General features: G+C 44.5%; 1 protein-coding gene across 1 annotated transcript in view; it reads left to right on the forward strand.

Moving 5' to 3' along the window:
* Positions 1 to 23,428, forward strand: part of nrg3b (neuregulin 3b) — a gene marked incomplete at its 3' end in the record, with an annotated part of 267,725 nt that overhangs the window by 110,797 nt on the left and 133,500 nt on the right. Inside the window, exon 2 of the mRNA XM_080021222.1 lies at positions 21,218 to 21,353. Coding sequence (XP_079877348.1) covers positions 21,218 to 21,353 — 136 coding nt within the window. The remainder of the gene's footprint in view (positions 1 to 21,217; positions 21,354 to 23,428) is intronic.

Below are 23,428 nucleotides of genomic sequence, written 5' to 3' on the forward strand. Positions count from 1 at the left end.
GTTTATTTTAACAATCATATGCATTTTCATACATACAGTACAGTAGTGATAAAACAAAAAAAAGACGTGGGTTAAAACTCACGCCAGCGCTGATAAAACTAACAATTACAGGAGCACATTAATATGAACTCACCTAATGAGAAGGCAGACACCAAATGCTTGATGTCTGGCAAAGATCTTGCTCAACATTCTGTTTATTCCTGTATTTTGTCTCTAATGCCACAATCGCCAAAAAGTCAGTCTCACAGAGATACGTCGTCAGGAAAGGCATCAGAAGTCGCACAGCTCTGTCGGACAGATCGGATTTGCGTTCCCGGTGGCCATACATGACATGTTGATGACTTTCTTCGTGTTCTGATACTCCTTGAGTTTATTATGGAAAAATTCAAGCGGTTTGCACATGTCCTGTTGGTGTTTCGTCTTGAGGTGACGGCGCAGTTGACATGGCTTCAGAGCTTTGTTTGATAAAATCTCGGAACGCACCACGCACAGCGGTAACGGTTTGTCTTCCTTGCCAGCGCTATACTTTCTCCGAACCTTTCCTTTTTGTTTGACAGGTGGGACTGTCCCGCCTGTCCGATGTCCCGCCAGGACTTCGCTTGTGGTTGATGTACCAATGGCTTCTTAACTTTTCAGTGTGCCTGATGCTAGCCAACCATACATTTGGATTATCACCGCAAGTTCAAAAATACACAGGTGCACGTCGATCGTACGCCGGCTTGGACGCAGTACGCCCTAACATAAGTTCCTATCTATAAGTGATGATGCATTTTTGAAGGTTTTAAAGAAAATATCCCATGGAATGATTATTTTATTTTACATTTTTAAAATGTTTTTGTAATTAATATTTATTTATTTATTTTTTCAATAAAATCGATGTGTTTTGCCCATGATTTGGCAGCCCACTTGCAATACCCTCGTGGCCCACAGGTTGGGAATCGCTGACCTAGACCCAGGTCAGGTGTGGCTGCTCAAACCACACCATCCCCACACCCACACCCTATAATTGGTGCACTGTAAGAAATATCAAGGCATTCTGACTTAAAATAGGAAGTAGACATTTTTCATTTTGCTATATATTAATATATTTCCGTCTCTACGTAGTTTTTTTAAGTAGAATATTACAGTAGCTTACCAAGTATACTCTGCAAAACGGTTAATACTGTTCAGCCACTAACCCGCTCACTTACCAGAGTTTTCCATTCAGTTGAAAGAGCTTCCATTTATTGAGTCCATCCTTTTTATTTTCTTTCCGTATCCAGTGAGTGAGAATGTTTGCATCATCCTTTTTGGCACAAAAACCTGCAAACTTTGTAGATTTAAAACACCTTGCGGAGTCTGAAAATATTTAGATGGTAAAACCAACACATTCATAGCCTATGGCCATTCATATGAATAGCCATGAATATTATGCAGCCAAAACTACAAATGCTTAGTTAATATAACTCCCATTCATAAACTTCTTAAAGTCAGTCACACACACACACGCGCACGCACGCGCGCGCGCGCACACACACACACACACACACACACACACACACAACAAATCCATAGAGCGGACACAGCATCTGGTTTGACTTGCCCCATCTCATTGGCTGATTTAAGGCCCAACGGGGCCAAACAGGATCCATCTTTCTTGTCAGCTCTGGTTCTGGTCCCAGTCCGGGGCCCCCCTGCCAATCCCCGGTGCAGCCTGTCCCGGTCCCCGCTCGGTGCCAGCACCGCACCTCCATGAAGTTTGTGATAGACGATACTGTGCGCTTGGCGGCACCGCCTCAGGCCGAGGCCTCCAGCTCCAGTAGATGTGTAAATGTGAATGCACAGCAGAAAATTACTTTGCATTGTTGCCCTTCCTTACCCTTTTCCATCGCCTAACCCCACACTGCATATCTATTGACGTCACCACAGCAATACTGTCAATATCTGCACAATATCACAAAGAGTTTGAGGTAATTCAGGTCCACCTTGCTGAACTATATGGCAATGTACAGTACCACAATTTACACCTATATGCTGATAATTCTGTACTGTTAAAAATGATTTCTCATTATTTTTCACAAACTAACTTCAGATGGACAACTCCTAGATTTGCCTTAAAATGATCTTTATTCATTTTGCGTCGTTTGAGGGTGGTGTCTGGCCCGTACTGCTCGGCTCTTCCCTCCCAGCGAAGTGTACGAAAGACACAGGCACGCTCGATGAGCTGGAAATGTAGGCGTGATGAGCGTGAATCCCCCCCCATTGGATAGAAGAGTAGAGCCCAACAGGGGGAAGGGGGCGTGGAGGGAGTGCAGCAAGCAGGCAGGCAGCAGGTAGGGCAGGAGGATACGGCTGTTTAAATAGGCTGGCTCGTAAGGGCGTGGAAGCATCTGGCGCCGTCGCATTGTCAGACTGAACTACAGGAGCTCCACAAGCTATACATCATTTAATATTTTGGACCTTGCACCGTGGACTGACTGGTATAATGTATTTGTTCGGCTAGACTAATTGGTTTGTGGTGAGGGATCCTTATCTGACCCTTAACTCAACAGTGAGATCATTTATATGTAGATTTTTCTTTTTCTTTTCAAATCCCGAGACAATTAATAGACGGATAATTTTTCGGTCGGCCCGAGTATAATCCCTCCAACACGCAACACAGGTCAATCCACATCAGCGTTATCAGGGTCTCTGCACAATAACAATATGTGTCTAAGTGTGTCTACAGCTAGACTCAAATGGAATCATATTAACGATGGAAAAGATTGCATGTCATATAGATTTTAATTGAATACAATACCCTTTAAATTCATCCAACATACAACCATGGATCTGTATGGTCCATTTTAGATCATATGTTCTCATTATTCATTTAAATGACAAAATTGGCTGATATCTGGTTAAAGATGCCAGTACATAGAAAAACTCTCACTTGAATGATGATAATACTGACAACCTGTATCTCGGGCGGGGGGGATGACCTTTCTACCTTTGTTTCCGCATGTCACCATGACTTGATGAGAGCTGTCTCTTCTTTCTGCTCCGTCTGAGCTGAGTGAAAGGCTTGTAATTCCGTTGCATCCCACTGCTCCAGACACTGTGCTGTGTGATGCTGTGTGTGTGTGTGTGTGTGTGTGTGTGTGTGTGTGTGTGTGTGTGTGTGTGTGTGTGTGTGTGTGTGTGTGTGTGTGTGTGTGTGTGTGTGTGGCTAGTCAAACCCTGGCTTATTTGTGCTACACATGCACTCATAATAGGCGCATGCCCAATGATACTCAATGAGACTTCACGATATGCAATTATACTCCATGATACCCAATTATACTATATATATATATATATATATATATATATATAAATAATGTAATACCACATGATGCCCCTATTCATTGTGTTTCAATTGTTTTTTTCTTTGTTCTGGTAAATGAGCTCGAGTGGGTTTGCGATTGCTATGGCATTTGATTATTTATTGAATTTTGATGATTTGATTTGATTATTTAGTTACACAGAATTAGTCTCCATAGTTAATTAATTAATTAAGGTGAATTCAAATGGCTTTAAGGTCCACAATTTTTAATTGTGTGTAAAAAAAAAAAAATAGGTTAAATAGACTAATGCAAAGGTGTGATTAATGTATGACTTTTATATACATATGCATATATTTATGATCATATATATACACACATACATATATACATATATGTGTGTGTATATATATATATTGGTTTTTTATCAATATATATATATATACTTACATTAAGCTCGAGAGATTATTTGTCACATTCAAAAGCCAGCATTTTCTTTTTCTTATTTTCTTTATTGTGAATATTTGCTTAAACTGTTACCATTCCATGTTGAAATTAAGGCATTGTTATCATTTGATGCACATTTTTAAACTTACATGAGCTTTAAAGTATAAAGGAAAAGTCGATATGGCAATAACTCACAAGCAAAATAAATAAAATGTTAATTCAAATTATTTGCAGCGATAAAAATTAGAACGAATGTGTTTTCAGTATCCAGTGCTCATTTATCTATCAGTCCTAGGAAATAGTTCATTCTTTACTTCATGTATTTTTGATAACTCCGACACTTCCTTCTGCAAAGTGTTTAAATCCATCCACTTTGCTCTACTTGCCCAGAATGCACTCTGCAACTAAATCGGAGCCTTCGAAAGTGCTGACGCCGCCAAAGCCTGGGACGTTAGCATTTACTTACCTTTAACTTTGTCAAATATACAGTGTAGTAGCGTCGGCTAAGCTGCTGTCGCCTACTTTTAAATCCATCCCTCACACTCATGCAAACATATGTGAAACTCAAGCAAATAGCGAATATATCTGAAAATGTCAACACAATACGGTTGGAGGATATGTCGGCGAGTGTTTTTCATAGGTGCATACATATGTGAATATATGCATATATGAGGAGTGCCTGTGTGTGGACTATGTACTATATTGGATGTAAAAAGTGTACGTGCATGTATCCACTATTTGTGTCTCATATGCGTGTCTATGTAAGCTCATGTTTTAATAGACTCATTAGATGTCACAACAAAAGATAAATACCAATTGTAGCTTATTTAAAATTTTAGCTTATTTCTGGTTTTCTCTTTTCAAGACCGCCTCATTTTTAATGGTACCCGCTCTACTCTGACAGTTGTGGTAATGATCAAATTCTTGTTAATATTCATATTCTATACAGATACTTATATATTGTGTACATTATATATTATATATTAATGATGACCGGATTTCAATAATCAGCTTCCAATCCTTGAGCTGGACTTGTAGCAGTGATGTGTGATATGTCGCCACGGTGCTATAACCATAACCATAAACATACCTAGAACCAGTGTTCATAACCAACACTATTTACTCTATACTAATGGAATATATTTACTTTAGCATAGAGCCTCCTGCCTATACTGGACTAACTGGTCCAGTATAGACTAACATAGAGCTACTCCCTGTTACCTTCTGTTTAAAGATATGTACATATATATTTTTTATTTATATTTTTTAATCGATGTATATGTTACAGTATATGCTTTTCCAGACCAATGCACTTCATATGCATTTTCGGGCGGTGGGGGCAGGTTTGGTTCCTCTCTTGCTCCTCCTGATGCAGATGCCTCCTCCTCCTCCTCCTGCTCCTCCTCCTCCTCCTCCTCTGCTCCTCATGCATATTAAAGCCCACACCACCTGCTTGCCGTATATCACGCCCTGCTTTCCGGGAAGGGGGGCCCGGGAATTCTAATCAGGCACGCCGGCGGGCAGCCAGTCAGGTCCACGAAGGTGAATCATCCCCCCACCCTCCCTTCTTCCCCTCAACACCCCCCCCCCCCCCCCCGGTCCCCGCTGCTCCACCCAACCGGGGTATAAGGATTGACACGTTTCAATGCCGTGGAATCGCAGACTGAGCGGATGAATGACTCCCCCTCTCTCTAGGAAGAGAGAGGGGGAGAGAGAGTGTGAGAGAGAGAGAGAGAGCCAGCCATGGATGAAGGAAGGAGAAGGAGGCGGCGGTGGGAAGAGGGTGGGAAGCAGCTCAGCAGCTCTCCGATGGCCGCTGTTGTTGTTGCTGTTGTTGTGGTGGATGTTCTTTTTCGATCGCGCTCTGATTCCCTCCCTTTCTGTCTGCTCTCATCCCAGGTGTGAACTATCTTAGCCTCAGCTGTATCGGATTAGCCACAGAGCCAGAAAGTGAGAGGGGAGGGGAGGGGGGGGGGGGGGGGGGGAGGGCGGTAGGAAGGGAGGAAGGGATGGAAGGAGGGAAGAGAGGGAAGGCGGGAGGGAGAGGGGGGTGGAGGCTGTGAAGTGAGGTGGGGATGAGCCGGTTTAGCCCGCCTCCGTTTCGACGACTGGGCTGCAACTGTTCACTCTCTGCTTCTTCTTTGCCTGCAGTGGTGGGAACAAAGTAACAGTAACAAACAAAGATACTTCATGATACCCCATGAGACTCCATGATACCCCATGATACCCCATGATACCCCAGGATACCCCATGATACCCCATGAGACTCCATGATACCCCATGATACCCCAGGATACCCCATGATACCCCATTAGACTCCATGATACCCCATAATACCCCATGAGACTTCATGATACCCCATAATACCCCATGAGACTCCATGATACCCCATGAGACTCCATGATACCCCATGATACCCCATGATACCCCATGATACCCCATGATACCCCATGAGACTCCATGATACCCCATGATACCCCATGAGACTCCATGATACCCCATGATATCCCATGATACCCCATGAGACTCCATGATGCCCCATGATACCCCATGATACCCCATGAGACTCCATGAGACTCCATGAGACTCCATGATACCCCATGATACCCAATGAGACTCCATGAGACCCCCTGAGACTCCATGATACCCCATGAGACTCCATGACACTTTGCAATACCCCATTATACCCTGTGATACCGTATGATACTACGTAAGACCCCATGGTACTCTTTGATACTCCGTAATACCTCATGGTACTCTGTGATACTCCACAATACGCCATGGTACTCTGTGATACTCTGTAATACCCCATGGTACTCTGTGATACTCCACAATACCCCATGGTACTCTGTGATACTCTGTAATACCCCATGGTACTCTGTGATACTCTGTAATACCCCATGGGACTGCATGATATCCCATGACTCTCCGCAACTAGAGATGAGCTCCACATAACAAAAAAAAAAGAAAAGAAGCACAAATAAAAATAAAAATCCAATTCAAATTTGTTTTCGTCTCGGGAACGCAAAATGAGCACATCCAATACCCACGGGTGAAAGAAAGAAAGGAAGGAAGAAAGAAAGAAAGAAAGAAAGGAGATAGAGCCACACGACAGGGACCACACAGCATCTGTGGCGTCCCATGTGAGTGAGGGGAGCCTGTGTTTTGGGGTTCAAACAAGATGTCGGCAGGGAGGCTGAGGAGGCGGACAGGCGGCGAGGCGCTCGCCTGGGTGCACCCCTCCGTCTGCCTGTCACTTTCTGCTGCCATAAGCATGAGTCTCCACAACCCCCCAGGATTAAACTTTTATATCATGTCTTTAAATAGAGAGTGATTTGAAAAGGCAGCCGGAGCGAGGTACGGACGCTTCCTGGTCCGGAGGAGATAGACAGTCATCTTCCTTTTGGTGATGGATGGATTTAGTGTTTAGTAGTAAAGTCCGGAGGAAGTAGAACAGTCTGTCTATCTGTTATATCAATCCTATCTATCCGGCTGTATCTGTCTGTCTTCCTCCATCTTCTGATATATGATGGTACCGGACACAAATAAAATCCAACCTAACAGAGGGGAGTGCAGCTCTACTACCTGGTGTCATCGAGATTTAATGCGGTTGAGGTCATAGGTTGTGACTCGGGACTGGGAAACTTTTTTTCTGAAAGGCGTCTTTGAGAAGTGAAGCGAGTGCTTTTTACCTTTGCTTTTCTTATTTCATCTACGATTTCTGAGGAAGGATTCACACCGATGCGTGCCCTCTTTGGCCGAGAGGGGTCGGTACATTAGAACTTATAAGTCTGGGATTGGCCAATCGATGTGGAAAAAAAAAATGTTCTCCCGCGTTCACTTTGTTTTCATGCCTCCCTGTATATACTGTACATAAGTGTGCGTGCGTGCGTGTGAGTGCGACTGCAGGAAACGAGTCGATTCCACCTGCATCCAATGAGAAGCATCAAAACCAGAGGAAGAAATGGAACAAAACGCAGGAAATGACATCCACGCTCCAGACTTTTCTGTGGAAAGACCCAAAAATGATTCTTATTTTCAATGTCCCTCATTCCTGCGTCGCAATCAATCAATCAATCAATCAATGTCAGTCAATGGCCGAGCGTGCAGAGAATCGCATGTATTTCGAACCGCAGTTAAGCTAATAGCCACTCGATGGTGCCTGGGAAAACCTAAGACTGAATGGAAGTCAATGGAGAAAGAAGAAACTAGTCACTAGAAATAGTCAATACGTGTGTGTGTGTGTGTGTGTGTGTGTGTGTGTGTGTGCGTGTGGGCGCGTGCGTGTGCGCACGCAGTGTGCATCTGGACATGTTTAGCATGCGTGCATGTTTAATCTCATTTAACAAGCATGTTTAATGCGGCGGCGATCATGGCGTCCCATTTGTAAACCGTAATGAATCGTCCACTACGTTATCGTTCCACAAACAGACACTCCCAACAGTATGCATCATTTGAGCGAGACTTCGGTAAACTCATTGCGTCGCTCCTTCTCTTTCTAGCCCTACATTCCCTTCCAGGTCCAGTTTTAAAATGTAATGCCGCCGGATGTTAAAAAATGTAATGCCGCAGGAACTACCTCCTGTGTGGGAATGAAGTCGTCCCTGGCTATTGGCTCGAAGTAATGAAGATAATGACATTTAAGTGTCCCGGCTGCACTTTAATGTCTGATGACAGCGCTCGTATGTCTGGGTTTATGAGTAACACCCTCACTAATCGTACTTTCCACACCGGGTGAACACAATAGGTGGGAGGAGACGTTGCATTTTTACGGTGAACCGATTGCCGCGTTGTCTGGGATGTGAGAGAAATACAGTATTACTCGCTCTTTACTAAGAGCGGGTGCACGGCTGCACAAGGGAGTCACGGAGCGCGCGCGCGTCCTAAGTAACAGCGCGGGAATTCACAAAAAGGACTTGCGTGAAATAAACCGAAATGCCCGAAAAATCTAAAAGTGCTCCGTCCGCAAAGCACCGGCAAAGGGTGAAATGCATCCCCTCACTGCGCCGCCACGCAAAGGGCATGTCGCTGCGCTGGTGCTGTGTGCGTGTATTTCACTGAGGTATTATTCATACCTTCAATGTCATCCAGTCGCAGTCATAGTCCACTTTCATCTCTTATGAGGTAAAACTGGTGTATATTGTATTCAATGAAGGATTTCTTATCAACATAAACATGTGTTTATCTTAAACAGCTGTATGCCCACACAGATAGACCTGCGTTTGGGCGCGCTGTCGTGGAAATCTGAGTGGAGAAAAAAAGAGTGCTGCGCAAAGCTGTTCACCGTTATGCCACCGCCGTATTTATTTGTTTGTAATTCACAGGCGTGGAAATTAATGTTCGGCCCGGATGATGTTCAGTCTCCCTCAATTAGCGGCAGCGGGGTCATAGGACTCATGAACTTCATGAGCATGTATTAGTTCAGTTTAATTTAGTTTTATTGGTTTGAGTGTGGATGAGGAAATTAATATGTGAGTTGCAAAAGTGATTTTGCATTCAATGGTTGTTTATGGCTGTGCATGTTTATTGGTGGATTAACCAAAGCCATAAACTAACATTTCATGGAAGGGTACTTTATTATTGTACTTGACTGTATGTATGTGTTGTGGAGTTTTTTCAGTGACACTCCTTGCATATAGATGGATGGATGGATGCATCCATCTATCCATCTATCCAATAGATGGATAGATAGATAGATAGATAGATAGATAGATGGATAGATAGATAGATAGATAGATAGATAGATAGATAGATAGATAGATAGATAGATAGATAGATAGATAGATAGATAGATAGATAGATAGATAGATAGATAGATAGATAGATGCAACAGAACCTCAAAGTCAACCTTCTTGGAAACTACAGGTGAGTAGCTGCAGCAAATACACTATACCTTATGAATGATGCAAGAACACACACTGATTGTTATCAGAGCTCATTTGCATATCTGTGTTTGCCCTGCTGTACAGCAACGCATCTTGTGAATAAGGTCTATCAATGAAGAATTATGCAAAATCTGCCACTGCCTGTGGGGGCAAAAAAAGCGCCTTTATTTGATAAGTGTAGACATGAGGTGTGCAGCTCATCTTCCAGCGCTTGGATTTTCAAACTCTGGGTTGTGACACTGGCGGCTCGCAGCATCAGGGTAGCCGTGTTGTGGGAAGGCTGCGGTGGCTGTAATGCAGCGTTTTCTCAAGTATAAAGGAATCTCACACAGCACTAATGATTCCAGCTGGACTGGATTTTTGGAAAATATTTATTCCATCGTCGGGCGCTTCCTTACCGGCTGCTACCCTTCTTGTTTCCATTTTCTTTCCACCCTGTCTTCAAAGTGTTTTGTTTTTTTGTTGATAAGGAAAGAATAGAAATGTTAGCAGCGACCAGGGATAGCACACATAATATTAATCCTATATTAACACAAAGAGAAACAGTATGTAAGAGGAACATCAATGCTATATCGTGGAAACAGGTTGTGCGGGCATCACAGTTATTAAATGTAATACTTTTTCTGACAATTTTTAACAAAAAAAAATGAAGACTCGTTTGTAAATAAAGTGCTGTCATTCACAGGAGATGCTGAAAGAAAATGAAAATGCCCTGCCACTGAAATCTAACATTTTCACCCAGACGTAGCGGTGAATGAAAGAAGTCCTTACCGCGATATCATTACTATTGATCAATTTGAATTAGTTTAAAAATAACGCTCCCTGGCTGTTCGCTATACCGCCGTCATCTGTCGTCTGAACTCGTCCATGCATACGTCTATAACGGAGGGGTCTGGAACTGCTGCTCTCCGGCTGTGCAATTGGATGCATCTCATATACATTTGATGTGTAAAAAAGATTTTGACATTATTATTTGAATTATTGTGACGGCATCCGAAGACAGCGGTGCCTGGAACGGGCACGCACTCCCAAAGCAACTTGTTGAAACTTTGAATCATTTATCGTACACAAACGGTGTTACAAACCTCGACAGAAGCCGTTCCATAATTCCTATTCAACTCAAAAGATGTCGTAAAAGCAACTTAAAGTTATAGGGAATAGCGATAAAGTGGTCGACATTGGCATTGAACCACAAATGGCATAGGACCATGGACAGCTCCGCGAAAACCAATTTTTATGCGAAAAAGAAATGAACGACAAATAAGGTTGTGATATATGGAAAAGTATTTTGGCCGCCCAAAAAATAAAAACACCCCTGTTTTTCGACAACAAAGTCGGAAGGGACACGCCCCAAGTTTGGAGCAGGGCCGCTGCACCTGAAAGGCCATGGCGTTCGGGCTGCACTGAAAAAAATAACCCATAACTAACCCGTAACCTGTTACTTATCCTTAACCCCTAATACTACCCCTAACTCTTAACCCCTGACACTGACCCTAGCCCCTAAGCCAAACACTGTTTTTATACCTACAGGACATAAATTGGAAGATGACTTGATGCTGTATTCACAACGTATTTTATTCCGCAAAGAATTTCCTTTTAATCCTGACGCCCTTTCCTGTTACTCCAAAGTGAAAAAGGGGGATGCATATGACAAAATACAAATCGCAGTGCCATGTTTTTAAAAGTGCACCTAACATGCACTTAAATAGACTTTTTCTTTCCCCCATTTATATTTAGTTAGTTTCCTGGAATAACCACGACTGACAGTAAACAAGCTCCGGCCCCGTGTCCCAAACACGAAAAAACAAAACCATGTTAGAAGCAAGGAAAAAGCTTCTTTTTTTTTTTTTTTCCTCCCCCACTTCTCGTCCGATCTTGTTTGTGGAAGGAAATGACACTTTAAAGGGCAAATATGAAGCCGGAGATTCCTTCACAAGATGAAAAGAAGCGGGGGAACGCACAGTATACATCCAAATAGAAGATCTACGCTGTCCTGAACAAGTGACATCTGTTTTGTAAGCGCCTCCTGTGACGTTGGCCGCTTTTTTCTTTGTTTTTTTTTTGGATGAGGAAACGTGTGAATGGGATCATAGCATCGGCAAAGGGTATCATCCACTGTGTGTGTCATCCAATGTGCTGTACTGCATGATCCACTTCTTTTTTTTTTTTTCTCTCACACAAAAAGCCCCCTGGAAAAAAGCTTCTTCAACCATCCCGCCTCGGGAAAAAAATAAATAAAAAAACGCACTAATGAAGGGAGCGTTGCTAACGATGAGCCGTTCCTTCCCCGGCCTCCTCCGTGGCTCCAGGCTCGGGATGGGAGGATCGCGCGGATGGAGAGCCGAGCCGGCTCCTCGTCCCTCTGCTCTCCTTTAATCTACATTTGGACTTTGTGAGGAGTTGCGGTCTGTATCGAAGCCAGTGAGTCAGAAAATGTTCAACGGGAGTGGGCGAATTATTCTCAGAACCCCCTCAGGGCTCCCCGAGACAAAAGAGGAGAAAAAAAAAGGACGGAAGAAGAGGTGGTTAGAAGGCTCCGTACATCATATGACCTTGCTGAAATGACTCATGTTCATTTCTTTCTTTCTGTATTTTCAATCTACATAAAATAAGTCGCCGGGGTGTCGCGTTGGGATCTTTGTGGCGGCGGAATGGATGTGATCAAACCTACAGATATGTTGCCATTAGACAGGGTTCCTTCACATCGACTGTATATTGCATCTTCAGATGGAAGGATAGATGGAAAGATAGATAGATCTTAGAAAATAAAGTGCAGCATTGTACTTTTAGGGGTACAATGGCTTGTCACACAGGCAGTAGCTCATACGCTCATTGGACCCTTGGCACAGGGTGGTTGTGTACCTCCGGTGGCAAATTTGTACTTCGCCGTTACAAACATTGTACAAATTGTGCCTTTGTCGTGACTTATTTAAAGATACAGTATAATAATGCTATGATTCTGACCTTTATTTTCTCAGAATTAAGTGGACACCAACCGTCAGAACCGATTCCAAAAGATCAGAGAGTCCCAGGATGTTAACGGGTTTTACTTGGGCTTTGCAAGGCCAGTTCCCACTACTACTCGCAATTAAAGCTGATGTGAAGAAAAGTTTCCCCCAGAGAAACTCACGATGTGTGGCGTCAAGCCTCGATGTGATCGTTTACTATAAAAACCAACCTAACAGTCCTTCCATTCCCCCATCGGAGCTTCGTTGGGGTAGCCATTCATATGTAAAGGAATAAAAAGAAAGAAAAATCTATCCATCATACATACATACATACATATATTCCTACATACCGTACATACTGTACACACACACACACACACACACACACACACACACACACACCCACACATACACACATACACACAGGGCTGAAAAGGCCACTGCCATTGCTCTCAAAGTGAAGGAGAGTTGGGGCATCAGTCAGACGTGCCTCCAGGCATTGGAATGTCACCTTTAAGCAGGTGTCCCTGGGGTCAGCCGCCATTTGTCCGCCAGTCACTCAGGGATGGACAGTCTGAAAGGCCTGTCGTCTTCGTGGACCGGACTGTGTGTGTGTGTGTGTGTGTGTGTGTGTGTGTGTGTGTGTGTGTGTGTAACTGTATCCATGCAGAACCGCTAGCTTATTCTGGAGCTGGTTCATTCATGGCATTTTGGAAAACATGCGACCAGCATGGAAGAGGGGATCCTTTCCCTTCTCAGCCCTGTCGTATCTCAAGCCCTTGCAGAAGTCGAATAAGTCCTCAGACCTTTTACTGTACGTATGTGTGAAAAGTGTACTCAAGTACAGTAACAAAGTACTTGTTCTTCAGAACTGTCCATCACTGAGCCCCCGGAGGATCTTTTGTGCATCTTTATGAGCTTTATGTCTTTAATATTTATGTCTTTTATATTTAATAAATGATGCCCTATTCCAAATCTCATGTGCATGTCATTGGGGAAAATCCCTCAAAAATAAAGACTTCATTTAAATGATTTTAAGGGTTTCATTTCACTCCGGTGCCTTACATTACACAGAAGTTAATTTGGAAAAATAAAGTCGATTAACTTAATTCAGTTGTTTTCAGTTGTTGTTGCCGGGCGTCCGGGCTTTCTCCCAACCCATTACGGCAGACTCGCTCCTGTCAGGGTGCACGACCGTACGCATTTCCTGTATGCAAACCTCTCCGCTCCTCGGGAAAAAGCATCTCGGCTCTAAAAGGAAGCGGTGCACGATGGGTAAGCGCCGGGTCTCTGGGGGCCCTCTCGGAACGTACCGCGGTCCTCCTTTGATGTTTGTTGCAGTGAACACAGGCTCGCTCCTCACCGCAGCCTCCTGGGGGCCGGGCCTCGGCACCACAGCGCTAATGAGCACATTAGAAGGTAGCCATTAAAGAAAGCACTGCCGTCCTAAATTGAAGGCTTCTCCAACTACAGGAGGAGATTGGGTGCGTGCATGTGTGTGTGAATATACCATGGGTGCAAAATATGACAGATGTTCGCCCCCCCCCCGTCCATCCCCTGCAAATAAATCAGAAAGGGTTGGGGAGGCCTCTGTAGCATAATTGCATAAAAGCTTTTCCTGTGACAAGCTTTTCCAAAAGTTGTGACAGCGTAATGTCGGATTTCGGAAAATGGGTTTTGAATCAAGGCAATTTTTGGAATATGCACACTTCCAGGTGTAATGTAATGGTTTAAGCAAGCACAGCATCGCGGCACGGGAGCCCGGAGAGAAGGCTCAAAGTGAACGTAGGAGGTGAACTTATCGAAGACGCCGGTGGAATGGAACGTCCTCCCACGCATCGCTCGCCAATCCGAAACCGGCTGAGGAAAAATAATCGGAATTCTGACAGGCGACTCTTATTCACTGATTTACTTCCAAACGATCTGTCCGACCTTTATGTATTGTGAATCATTTGATTTTGGCGTCTGGGCTCGACTGCTCATCACTCTTGACGAGGTGTACAGCAAACATAGGCATGCTTAATGAGCTAGAAACATAGGAGTGATGAGCTCCAACCCTCCCACCGGATACTAGAGTAGAGCCCAACAGGATCATGCCTATAGACACAGCAGAACAACAGCACCTCCAGACTCCCGTGTCCTTTATTACATGCAGGAATTTCACCCCGCGAGATTTATTCCCGGTTCCGCGACGTGCCGTGCTCAGACGGTATCTCGGTTTACTTTTTTTTTTTTTTTTAAACAATGGGACTTTTCTGCCATATTGATTAGAAGACGGCATAATAGCGGCGGCGCCCTCAGAACAAGAGCCGTCCCGCTCGCCGCGAATTCTCTTCCCCCTCCTCTGATCCGCCGAAAAACATCGTCAGAAGGCTGTGATCTGCCGCCAGCCGATTCCTTGAAAGCGATTAGCAAACGTGGACCGTGCATGAGAGAGCGAGAGAGAGAGAGAGAGAGAGAGAGAGAGAGAGAGAGTTATTTCAAAGAGGCCCGGATGAATCACGGACTCGCTGCAGCTGTCCATTATTTGCACACTTCCAACCGCAGCGTTGCTTCTTGCCGAATCGTCTGAAATTGCAGGCATCTGCCCGAGATGCCTGACAGTACAGCATGCTTACTCCAAGGCCCGATCAGGAGCGCTGGAGGTCTAAGAACGGTGTTTTTGTCCCCACCAACTGTGACAATGTGAGAGCTTGCCGGGTGTAGCCGCGGAAATTCTTTCAAATTCCCCTTCAAATAAGTCAGGCTCTTTACAAGATCAAGACTGCATGGATGTGCACGCACGGATCGTTTCATTCATCGACTCCGGACGGAACAGCGGCTTGTTTTTCACCGAAAGTTAGAACTATGAGTGGTGACTCTTTTTTTTTTTGGGGGGGGATTTGATCATTGACCAGCCGCTCGGTTAAAGAGTAAAGAGTTGTTAAATATTCAGACTCCGGGTTCGTTTGATCCAGCTGGCGTAATGCGCGGTCAGCGAACGAGCCTCGGGGAGAGTCGGATCGGCTCTGAGCTGTGAATGGAAGTCGACCAAGAGTCATTTAAATCTGTCAAAAATATTTATTTTTTCCTTGGACTTTAACTTCGTCCTCAGTAATTATTTACGGGTTTTTGCGTCAGACGTTTGCTTGCTTGCCCGCTCTTTCGCCGGAGTGACTCCCGCCTCCAGAGTCACCCAGAGAGATTTGTTGGCAATGAACGAATCGTTGGCGAGTCTGGCATCACTGTCCGTCAGTAGGCCTCGGTAATAAACTCAGTTCCACATGTTTCTTATGTTTTGTTGTTGTTAAAGGTTGGCGTGCCGCGGGAGCATTGCGTTGTAAAAAAAGCGTGCCGCGGCGGAAAGAAAGGCTGGGAAAACACTCCTCTAATCCCTTTAGACGGAGGCGGGATTTTTTGCACATCTTTGAGACATAATCGATATTGGGGAGTTCTTTGTCATTGAAAGAACCCCCGGTGGAGTAGAGCAGAACCTCTTTTCCTGCACCGACACCTTCCTGACACCATGCTTCCGTATTAAAGCGCTCACTCGGTTACCTTGAAAAACATTTATTTTTTTTTAACACAGATGTCATCGAAAGGACAAGGGGCGGGGGTCTCCTGGAGATCACGGGCGTGCGTGCGGGCTTTTTTGGGGGAATTTCCGCGGTTTGTTTATCGCTTTGCCGAATGTGTCAGACATGATGAAGATTTCTCCTGGGCCTCAAACTGTTACATCAGTTATCTAACGAGGGAGGCAGGAGGAAATAAAAGTCCCAGGTTTGATTAAACGATGGAGGGATGAGTCATCCCCCAAAATATCTTCAAATTCATTATATCTACGTATTTGTCCAAATATATCATGATGTATATTTATCTTACTCCTGAGGCCGCAGTGCTAATTTGAAGTTTCCAGCGCTTTTATTTTGAAGTTTGGCTTCATTGTGTCTTGAGTTTGTTTACTCACACAGAAAATCCCTTTGCACGCGCATGTGCGTGCGCGCGCGTGTGTGTGTGTGTGTGTGTGTGTGTATTTGTGTGTGTGTGTGTGCATGTGGGTGTGCATGTGTGCGTGCGTGTGTGTTCTTCATTGTGCTAATCACATCATTTGATCTGGGATATTTTGCAGCAGCTTCAGAGGCAATCCCCCCTCAAACGACTTTGTAAGTTGCTTGACAAACAAACCAACGCACAGAGTTTGCGATGTTCTCCCTCTCTCAAGAGCCAAAGAAACGAGGTCTGGGAGTCTGTCCCTACGCCATCAATAAAAAGGGCTGTTTGAGTGATGGAGAACATGGGACTTTTAAAGGCAAATGCTCTCAGGTCAAATGTGAACATTGGGGGATCAAACACATATTTACATATGTGTACACGTACATAAATGTCACATAAAATATTGAAAAAAAACACCATCAGGGTATATGGAAGCACATACTAAATCTACATCTGCATATTTTGTAATACATGTTAATATAATTCCATTTTCAGTGTTATTCTTCTAAGTACATAGTATATAGAGAATGTGATGACGATCTATCACAGTATGTATATATATATATATATATATATGTGTGTGTGTGTGTGTGTGTGTGTGTGTGTGAGTGTGTGTGTAGAAAATAATTGGTGTTACTATTTATGATATATGATTAGGTGCAATATCTATTTTTTTTTGCAGGCTGCAGTGATTGCTCAAGGTTTTGCAAAGGCACGTGCCCGTGGGATCTTTTGACATCTGTGTATTGTATGATTACAAGCTGAAGATATTACAAGACTCTAATAATGGAGAAAAAAAAAAATAGAATGTAAAAATATTTGATCTCCATGCACAGAATCTTTGTTTGCAGTTTGCAAGTAATTCAACATTTGTTTTGGATTGTTGGCTTTTCCTTTTCAATATCCACAAATATAAACTTGTAAACGTCTAATCCGGCATTACTCACTCCCAATTGTATCGGAGTCAATACATTTTTTATTTTTTTTTGGCATGAGAGAGTAGTTATGCTTATTTTTCCCTCTGTTCCCTGAACTTTTACCACTGCCAGCCTCTGCCCCGCCCTCCTGCAGGTCATCCACAGTATTTATAATATAAGGATTTTGTTTTTTATTATCGACCCCAATAGAGCGGCACGCAGCCATGACATGTTTGTTTGTGGGCCAACCCTGAATTTAGCTCCACCATGGCTTCTCGTAAACTAATATTTATTTATTTTTGGATTTAGGCAAAAAAAACAAGTCGTGTGGATAAGCGAGGCTTACAAAAACAGGATGTGTTTTGTTCAGGGAGATCCTTTCCGCAGATGGATACCACTTTTATGGTTATTGAATCAGACGTTCACCTTGTAAAACACACAGTGTTTGTGTTGTGCTCAAATTAACTTCACTTCCTCCATCTTCTAACAATGGATTTACTGGAAACCCAATGGGAAAATGTAATGAAATAATGCTAATGAAGCTGTTCTCGGTTTAAGGACCCCGAACTCAAGGTTCCATGGCTGACTGTGGAGCCTCTGCTTTGGGACGAACTACACTTCTTCAAGACTCATCAGGATCTACTGGAATGGATCCACTGGAATCCCAGCGGGAAAAATGTATTGGATTACTGCAAATCTATAAAGCTGATTGGGAATGGAAAAAAATGCGGGGGTTTGAGGACCTCAAACCGAAGTGTACCGTGGCTGACCCATGGAGCCTTTTGCTTTGGCTTGGACGCTGCGTAAAGACCCAGTTTGGTCTCTTGTCCGTGGTGACCTTCCAAGATGCGGCGTGTCCCTCAGATCCTCCTCATTAGGCGTGCGGCGCACACTTTCCAGCTCGAGCAGATAAGCTGACGTGCGTTCAAAGAACAGGAGTCAATCGCCCAGTTGGCCAAACTGAAACCCGTTGGTCTCGCGCCCATGCTTTGGTGCGCCGAGACTTTCCTTTTGAGACGTCGGTCGACACGGGTGTCTGCAGAGACTCAAAGAGAGACTTGAAACGTTACGATTATTGCGAGGGACATGTGTATGCCACAGGGAGACGCTGTGTTCCATTTCCTATTCTTGAAGCAGCATCTTGGAATAGATAACCTTTTGAACAGCGTGCCCTGGGAATTCGGGGAGAACTAATAATACACAATGCAATCCCGAGTCTTTTAAGGCCGCCAGATTGAAAGTGGCTTCGGCTGGTCGGCCTACTTTCGTATGCAAAGACATCGGTCCCCCGGAGTCGATGAGCGTCTTATTCATCCAAATAGAACAACAACCGTGTAGCTTTAGCAAGACAAAAAAAATATGATCATTTCAAAACTGAAACAACAGAATTACCGCCGAAAAATAGCGACGTTTGTACCGCACGCACGTCGACCGCTTAAATATCAATTGTTTATTTTCACAAGCGTAAAAAAAAAAAAAAGATTCCCAAAAGGAGTGATCAGCCGCCCCCAGGATGCGCGGCGCATCTCTCCCTCTCTTCCTGTTGATCTGTCATCATCTCCCCGGGTCTCACTCCAAAGCCCCGGATTCATTGATCGATGGCCACAAACAAAACACAGATTGAACGGGACAACCGGGCCACGACGGGGGGATTACCTGGCTATTATGCTGTCACACACCCATCGGTTAGGAGAAGCGCTATTCCATCATGGCGGCCGGCCTGAGCGGAGCACCTTCCACCGTGTGGGAAGCTCATTCTCCATGAAGCTGAGAGGTATAAATGGAGTGATAATCAAATGGCGCACGTCGTGGATTTTCGTCTCCACATTTGTGTGTTTGCATAATATAAATGGATAAAGGCTGAATCAGGGGTGTAATCCAATTGTGTCGGCGAGGTATGGAGCGTAATACCAGTCAATCCAATTTGTGTTTCAATAAGGGGATGGAGATGCAGGCTGATACTGGTGGAGATTGAATTGTGACGGGACCTGATACTCGTGGAGGAGGGATGGAGGTAGAACCTGATACTGGTGAAGATGTGGCGGAGGTAGAACCTGACACTGGTGGAGGTGGGGTGGGGTGAGGACCTGATACTAGTGGAGGTGGGACCTGATACTGGTGGGGATGGGGTGGAGGTTGAACATGATAGTAGATGAGATGGGTTGGAGGTAGAACCTGATACTAGTGGAGGTGGGGTGGGGTTGGAACCTGATACTAGTGGAGGTAGAACCTGAAACTAGTGCAGGTGGGACCTGATACTGGTGGAGATTCGGTGGTAGGTTATAAGTGTTTGAATACGCGCAGACGCACTCAGGTACCATCTGCACACAGGAGCACGTGTATTGACGTGAGCGCGCCTCATGTGCGGCTGCGGTGCACGGCTGACAGTTAGACGTGATGTTTTACGAGGTGGAGCACCTGCAATGCAGTGCTACAGCGGCCACGCCGCCGGCAGCGCGGGGTCAGGTAAACAGACGAACCGGGGGAGAGATGAAGCTCTCTGTTCCACCTCCACCTCCCGGCGCTCTAGCAGATACAGACCGACAGCAATCAGATGAGGCGTTCCGTTGCAAGAAAACATAGAATGTGTCTGTGTGAATCAAAAAAAAAAGAGAGATAACACTGGGAAGTTCATTTTAAACTCCACAGTACGCTGCAGCAGAATGCTGAAGACTTTTTCGAAGAAAGTTGTTGCAGCCCTGAGTAACAACAAAAAAGAAATCAACTTGTTTCTGATGAATATGACTTCTTGTATGATTTCTACTGCAATACTAGATACTGGAATACTCATAACGAATACTGTATCTCGCTATTGAGAATTTGGCAATATTTTGTGGATGGCTGTTGGTGCTGACAGACGAGAGAAGCAATAATTAGTAATGCGAATATTATGACAAATCAGGTAGAGGTTCTGGTTAGAGCAGCTAGAAAATTCTATGAAGTGCAGAAAATTGCATTACTTTACTGACTTAAAGACAAAATTTAAACATAATACCATATCACAATCACCAAAATCCCATATCTAGTCTTATATCACCATATTGATACTCACTGGCGTATCACCCCGCCCTACGTCAAAGCCTAAAAATGGGCGGAGGCATGGTGTGGGCCGTGCATTTGGTTCCTTTTGTAACATGAATAATCAAATCCCCACACGTGCACATGTAAGAAAAATAAACATAGTTAACCGAATAATAATAATGCACACACTCTCCGCTCATCCTGTCATGGTTTTTCCCCCTGCTTCCCTTCTCTGCATTAACCACTGGCCATTATGCTCCACTCAACGGAGGGGAGGGTTCCTTTCATCTTCCAACCCTGTTTCGAAGACCCTCCACTGCATTAGGGTTGGAGCCGCAAACCTTTTTCAGCAGAAATGCTTCGCCCTCATTATGAGTAGCGAGGTCTTTGCACCCAGGGTCGGCCGGCGCAGCCCAGGTTTTTACCTTTCCCTACAGCCAATTAACGCCGTGCGTCTGTCTCCTATACGCCGCCAAAGGCATCTGCTCTCCCCGTTTGAATGGGGGGATCCTTTCAGCGCAAAGGAAAAGGATATGACAGGAAAAACTCAGTGCGGCAATGTAATGGGATGACACACGTAAAAAAAAACACCTCAAGGCTGTACTGGATTCAGAGCAATGGAAAGCCAATATCTGTAGATCTATAGGCTCAATATTCAAATGTTTTTGTGCGGTAGCATATCAAATTGTGTTTACCTTCTTTCCTTTAACGCTTTCTTTCTCATTTTCCCCCTTTTTGTTTCTCAGCAGTGGCGCCGACCCTGCCCAGTCCCCGATCAGAGGTCTTCAAACCCTGCGTGGAGGACAAGGACTTGGCCTTTTGTCTCAACGAAGGAGAGTGCTCCATCATCGAGACGGTCGCAGGAGTCCACAGACACTGCAGGTAAGTGGTCAAACTTTGTGCGCTGTTTGTAGACTCCGCGCAGACATTTAGGCGTTCGGTTTCCTCCCGCCGGCGCTGTTCCCTGCGTTTGCCCTTGCCCTTATAATCGGTTACCTCGGTGTTCAATTTCAAGCCCTGGATGACGTTCACCGGCCTGAGGAAGAGGAAGATTGTATTCCTTGTGTAAATTTACCCCTCAAAAAAACGAACTAAGCATAGGGCCATATTACCCCTGAAGTTGGCTTTGAGAGGTATTAGTCTCGTTTAATTTCTCTTCAGTAATACTAATACACAATATATAGTGATATACTGTATATTAAAATAAACATTGAGATACAGCGACTGTTGCAGCTATGACGTGAAACAGTAGACTGTGCAGACAGAGACATGCAAGCTCTGTTATTGATCGGAAACTATTAATATCAATAAAGTTTTTCTATGATTTATGCAGAAACCCTAAGAAATTGCATATAGAATGACTGTATTGGATTAAAGGCAACATTTATGTGATGTAAACATTCCCTGTGTTGGCATTCAGACTCCATCAGATGAAACAATGTCTTAATCAGATCTTTAGGATAGAGTCCAGAAACCTGATACTAGAGAAGAAAAGGGGGAGGTAGAACCTGATACTAGTAGAGATGTGGTGGAGGTGGGACCTGATGCTGGTGGAGATGGGGTGGAGGTGGAACCTGATACTAGGGTAGAATGGGTGGAGGTAGGACCTGATACTGGTAGAGATGGGTTGGACGTAGAACCTGATACTAGAGAAGAGAAGGGGGAGGTAGAACCTAATACTAGTGGAGATGCGGTGGAGATGGGACCTGATGCTGGTGGAGATGGGGTGGTGGTGAACCTGATACTAGGGTAGAAGGGGTTGAGGTAGAACCAGATACTTATGCAGGTGTGTTGGATGTGGGACCCGGTGCTGGTGGAGGTGGAACGTCATACTGGTGGAGATTGGATGGATACACAACAGAGTGGGAGGCAACAGCACAAATTGCGGCAGGAGGCAATAGGAGATATGATTGGCTCTCAGAGGGTGTGGCGGACCCTGATTGGTCAGATCGCAGCTGGTGTTTCAAATCCCAGATGGTGAGAGTGAGGATGCTTAAGTACCCTGCACCCCCGAAACCCTCCCTAAGCCCTAGCCCTCCTTCAATTATGAGCGTAAGTGAAATACCAGAGAGGGACACTGGGTGGAGAAGAGCCCCAGGTGGAGGGAACACAAATATCACCCCCTTTGGGATGCACTCATCTTTTATTTTCTGCTGGCATGGTCCGCCAGCAAACTGCATGCTGCATTTGCAGCAATATTTTTTTAATAAGGTTGATGCTAAAATAGCTCATTAACTAAATATTGAAACGATTGGATATTATGACTGTTTATATCCAAAGCCTTACACTTTGGGTAATTGCAATTTTTACACAAGCAGGTTCAATGTGGAAATGGTATGCAACTAAACATTACGCAACACAACGCATATGTGTGAAGTTGATTAATGGCCTACCTTGACCCCCCTTTTTTAACCGCATCTACACCCCCGCTCACAATACATCCTGGCTTAACACTCGCTGGAGAGTCTGCACTCTAATTTGCCTGGGTCTCAAAGGTTGTAGTGGACGGATGACCAGCCACTCGCCCTGGCTCCAAATGGCTCATTTGGGAATGGGACCTTGTCATGGAAGCGGGTGTGTAGGTTGAGGGGTTCGGCTTGGGACGCGGGGCCGGTCTGCCCTGCTGCACAACACAACTGTGACTTTGCATCAAAGATGCTGGAATCAGGTAGATCACTGAGTAGAGCAGACAATTTTCAAGGCTGAGTCCTTACCCCAGTAGCCCAGGTTCGATTGCAGCACGAGGTCCTTTACTGCACGTCATCCCCTGCCTTCCCTGTCTCTCCGCACTGTCACTATCGAATAAAGCATGAAAATGCCCCAAAAACAAAAAGATACTGGAAACACTCTTTCTTTCATCAACTGTAGTCTGGTAACTGCTGCAGCTCTGCTTATTAAACATCTCTCAATTTTTGCTGAGCTAATCTTGTGAAGTTTTACTCTCTCAAGTCGTACAG

This window comes from Zeus faber (assembly GCF_960531495.2).
Source record: "Zeus faber genome assembly, chromosome: 20".
Classification (NCBI taxonomy): domain Eukaryota; kingdom Metazoa; phylum Chordata; class Actinopteri; order Zeiformes; family Zeidae; genus Zeus; species Zeus faber.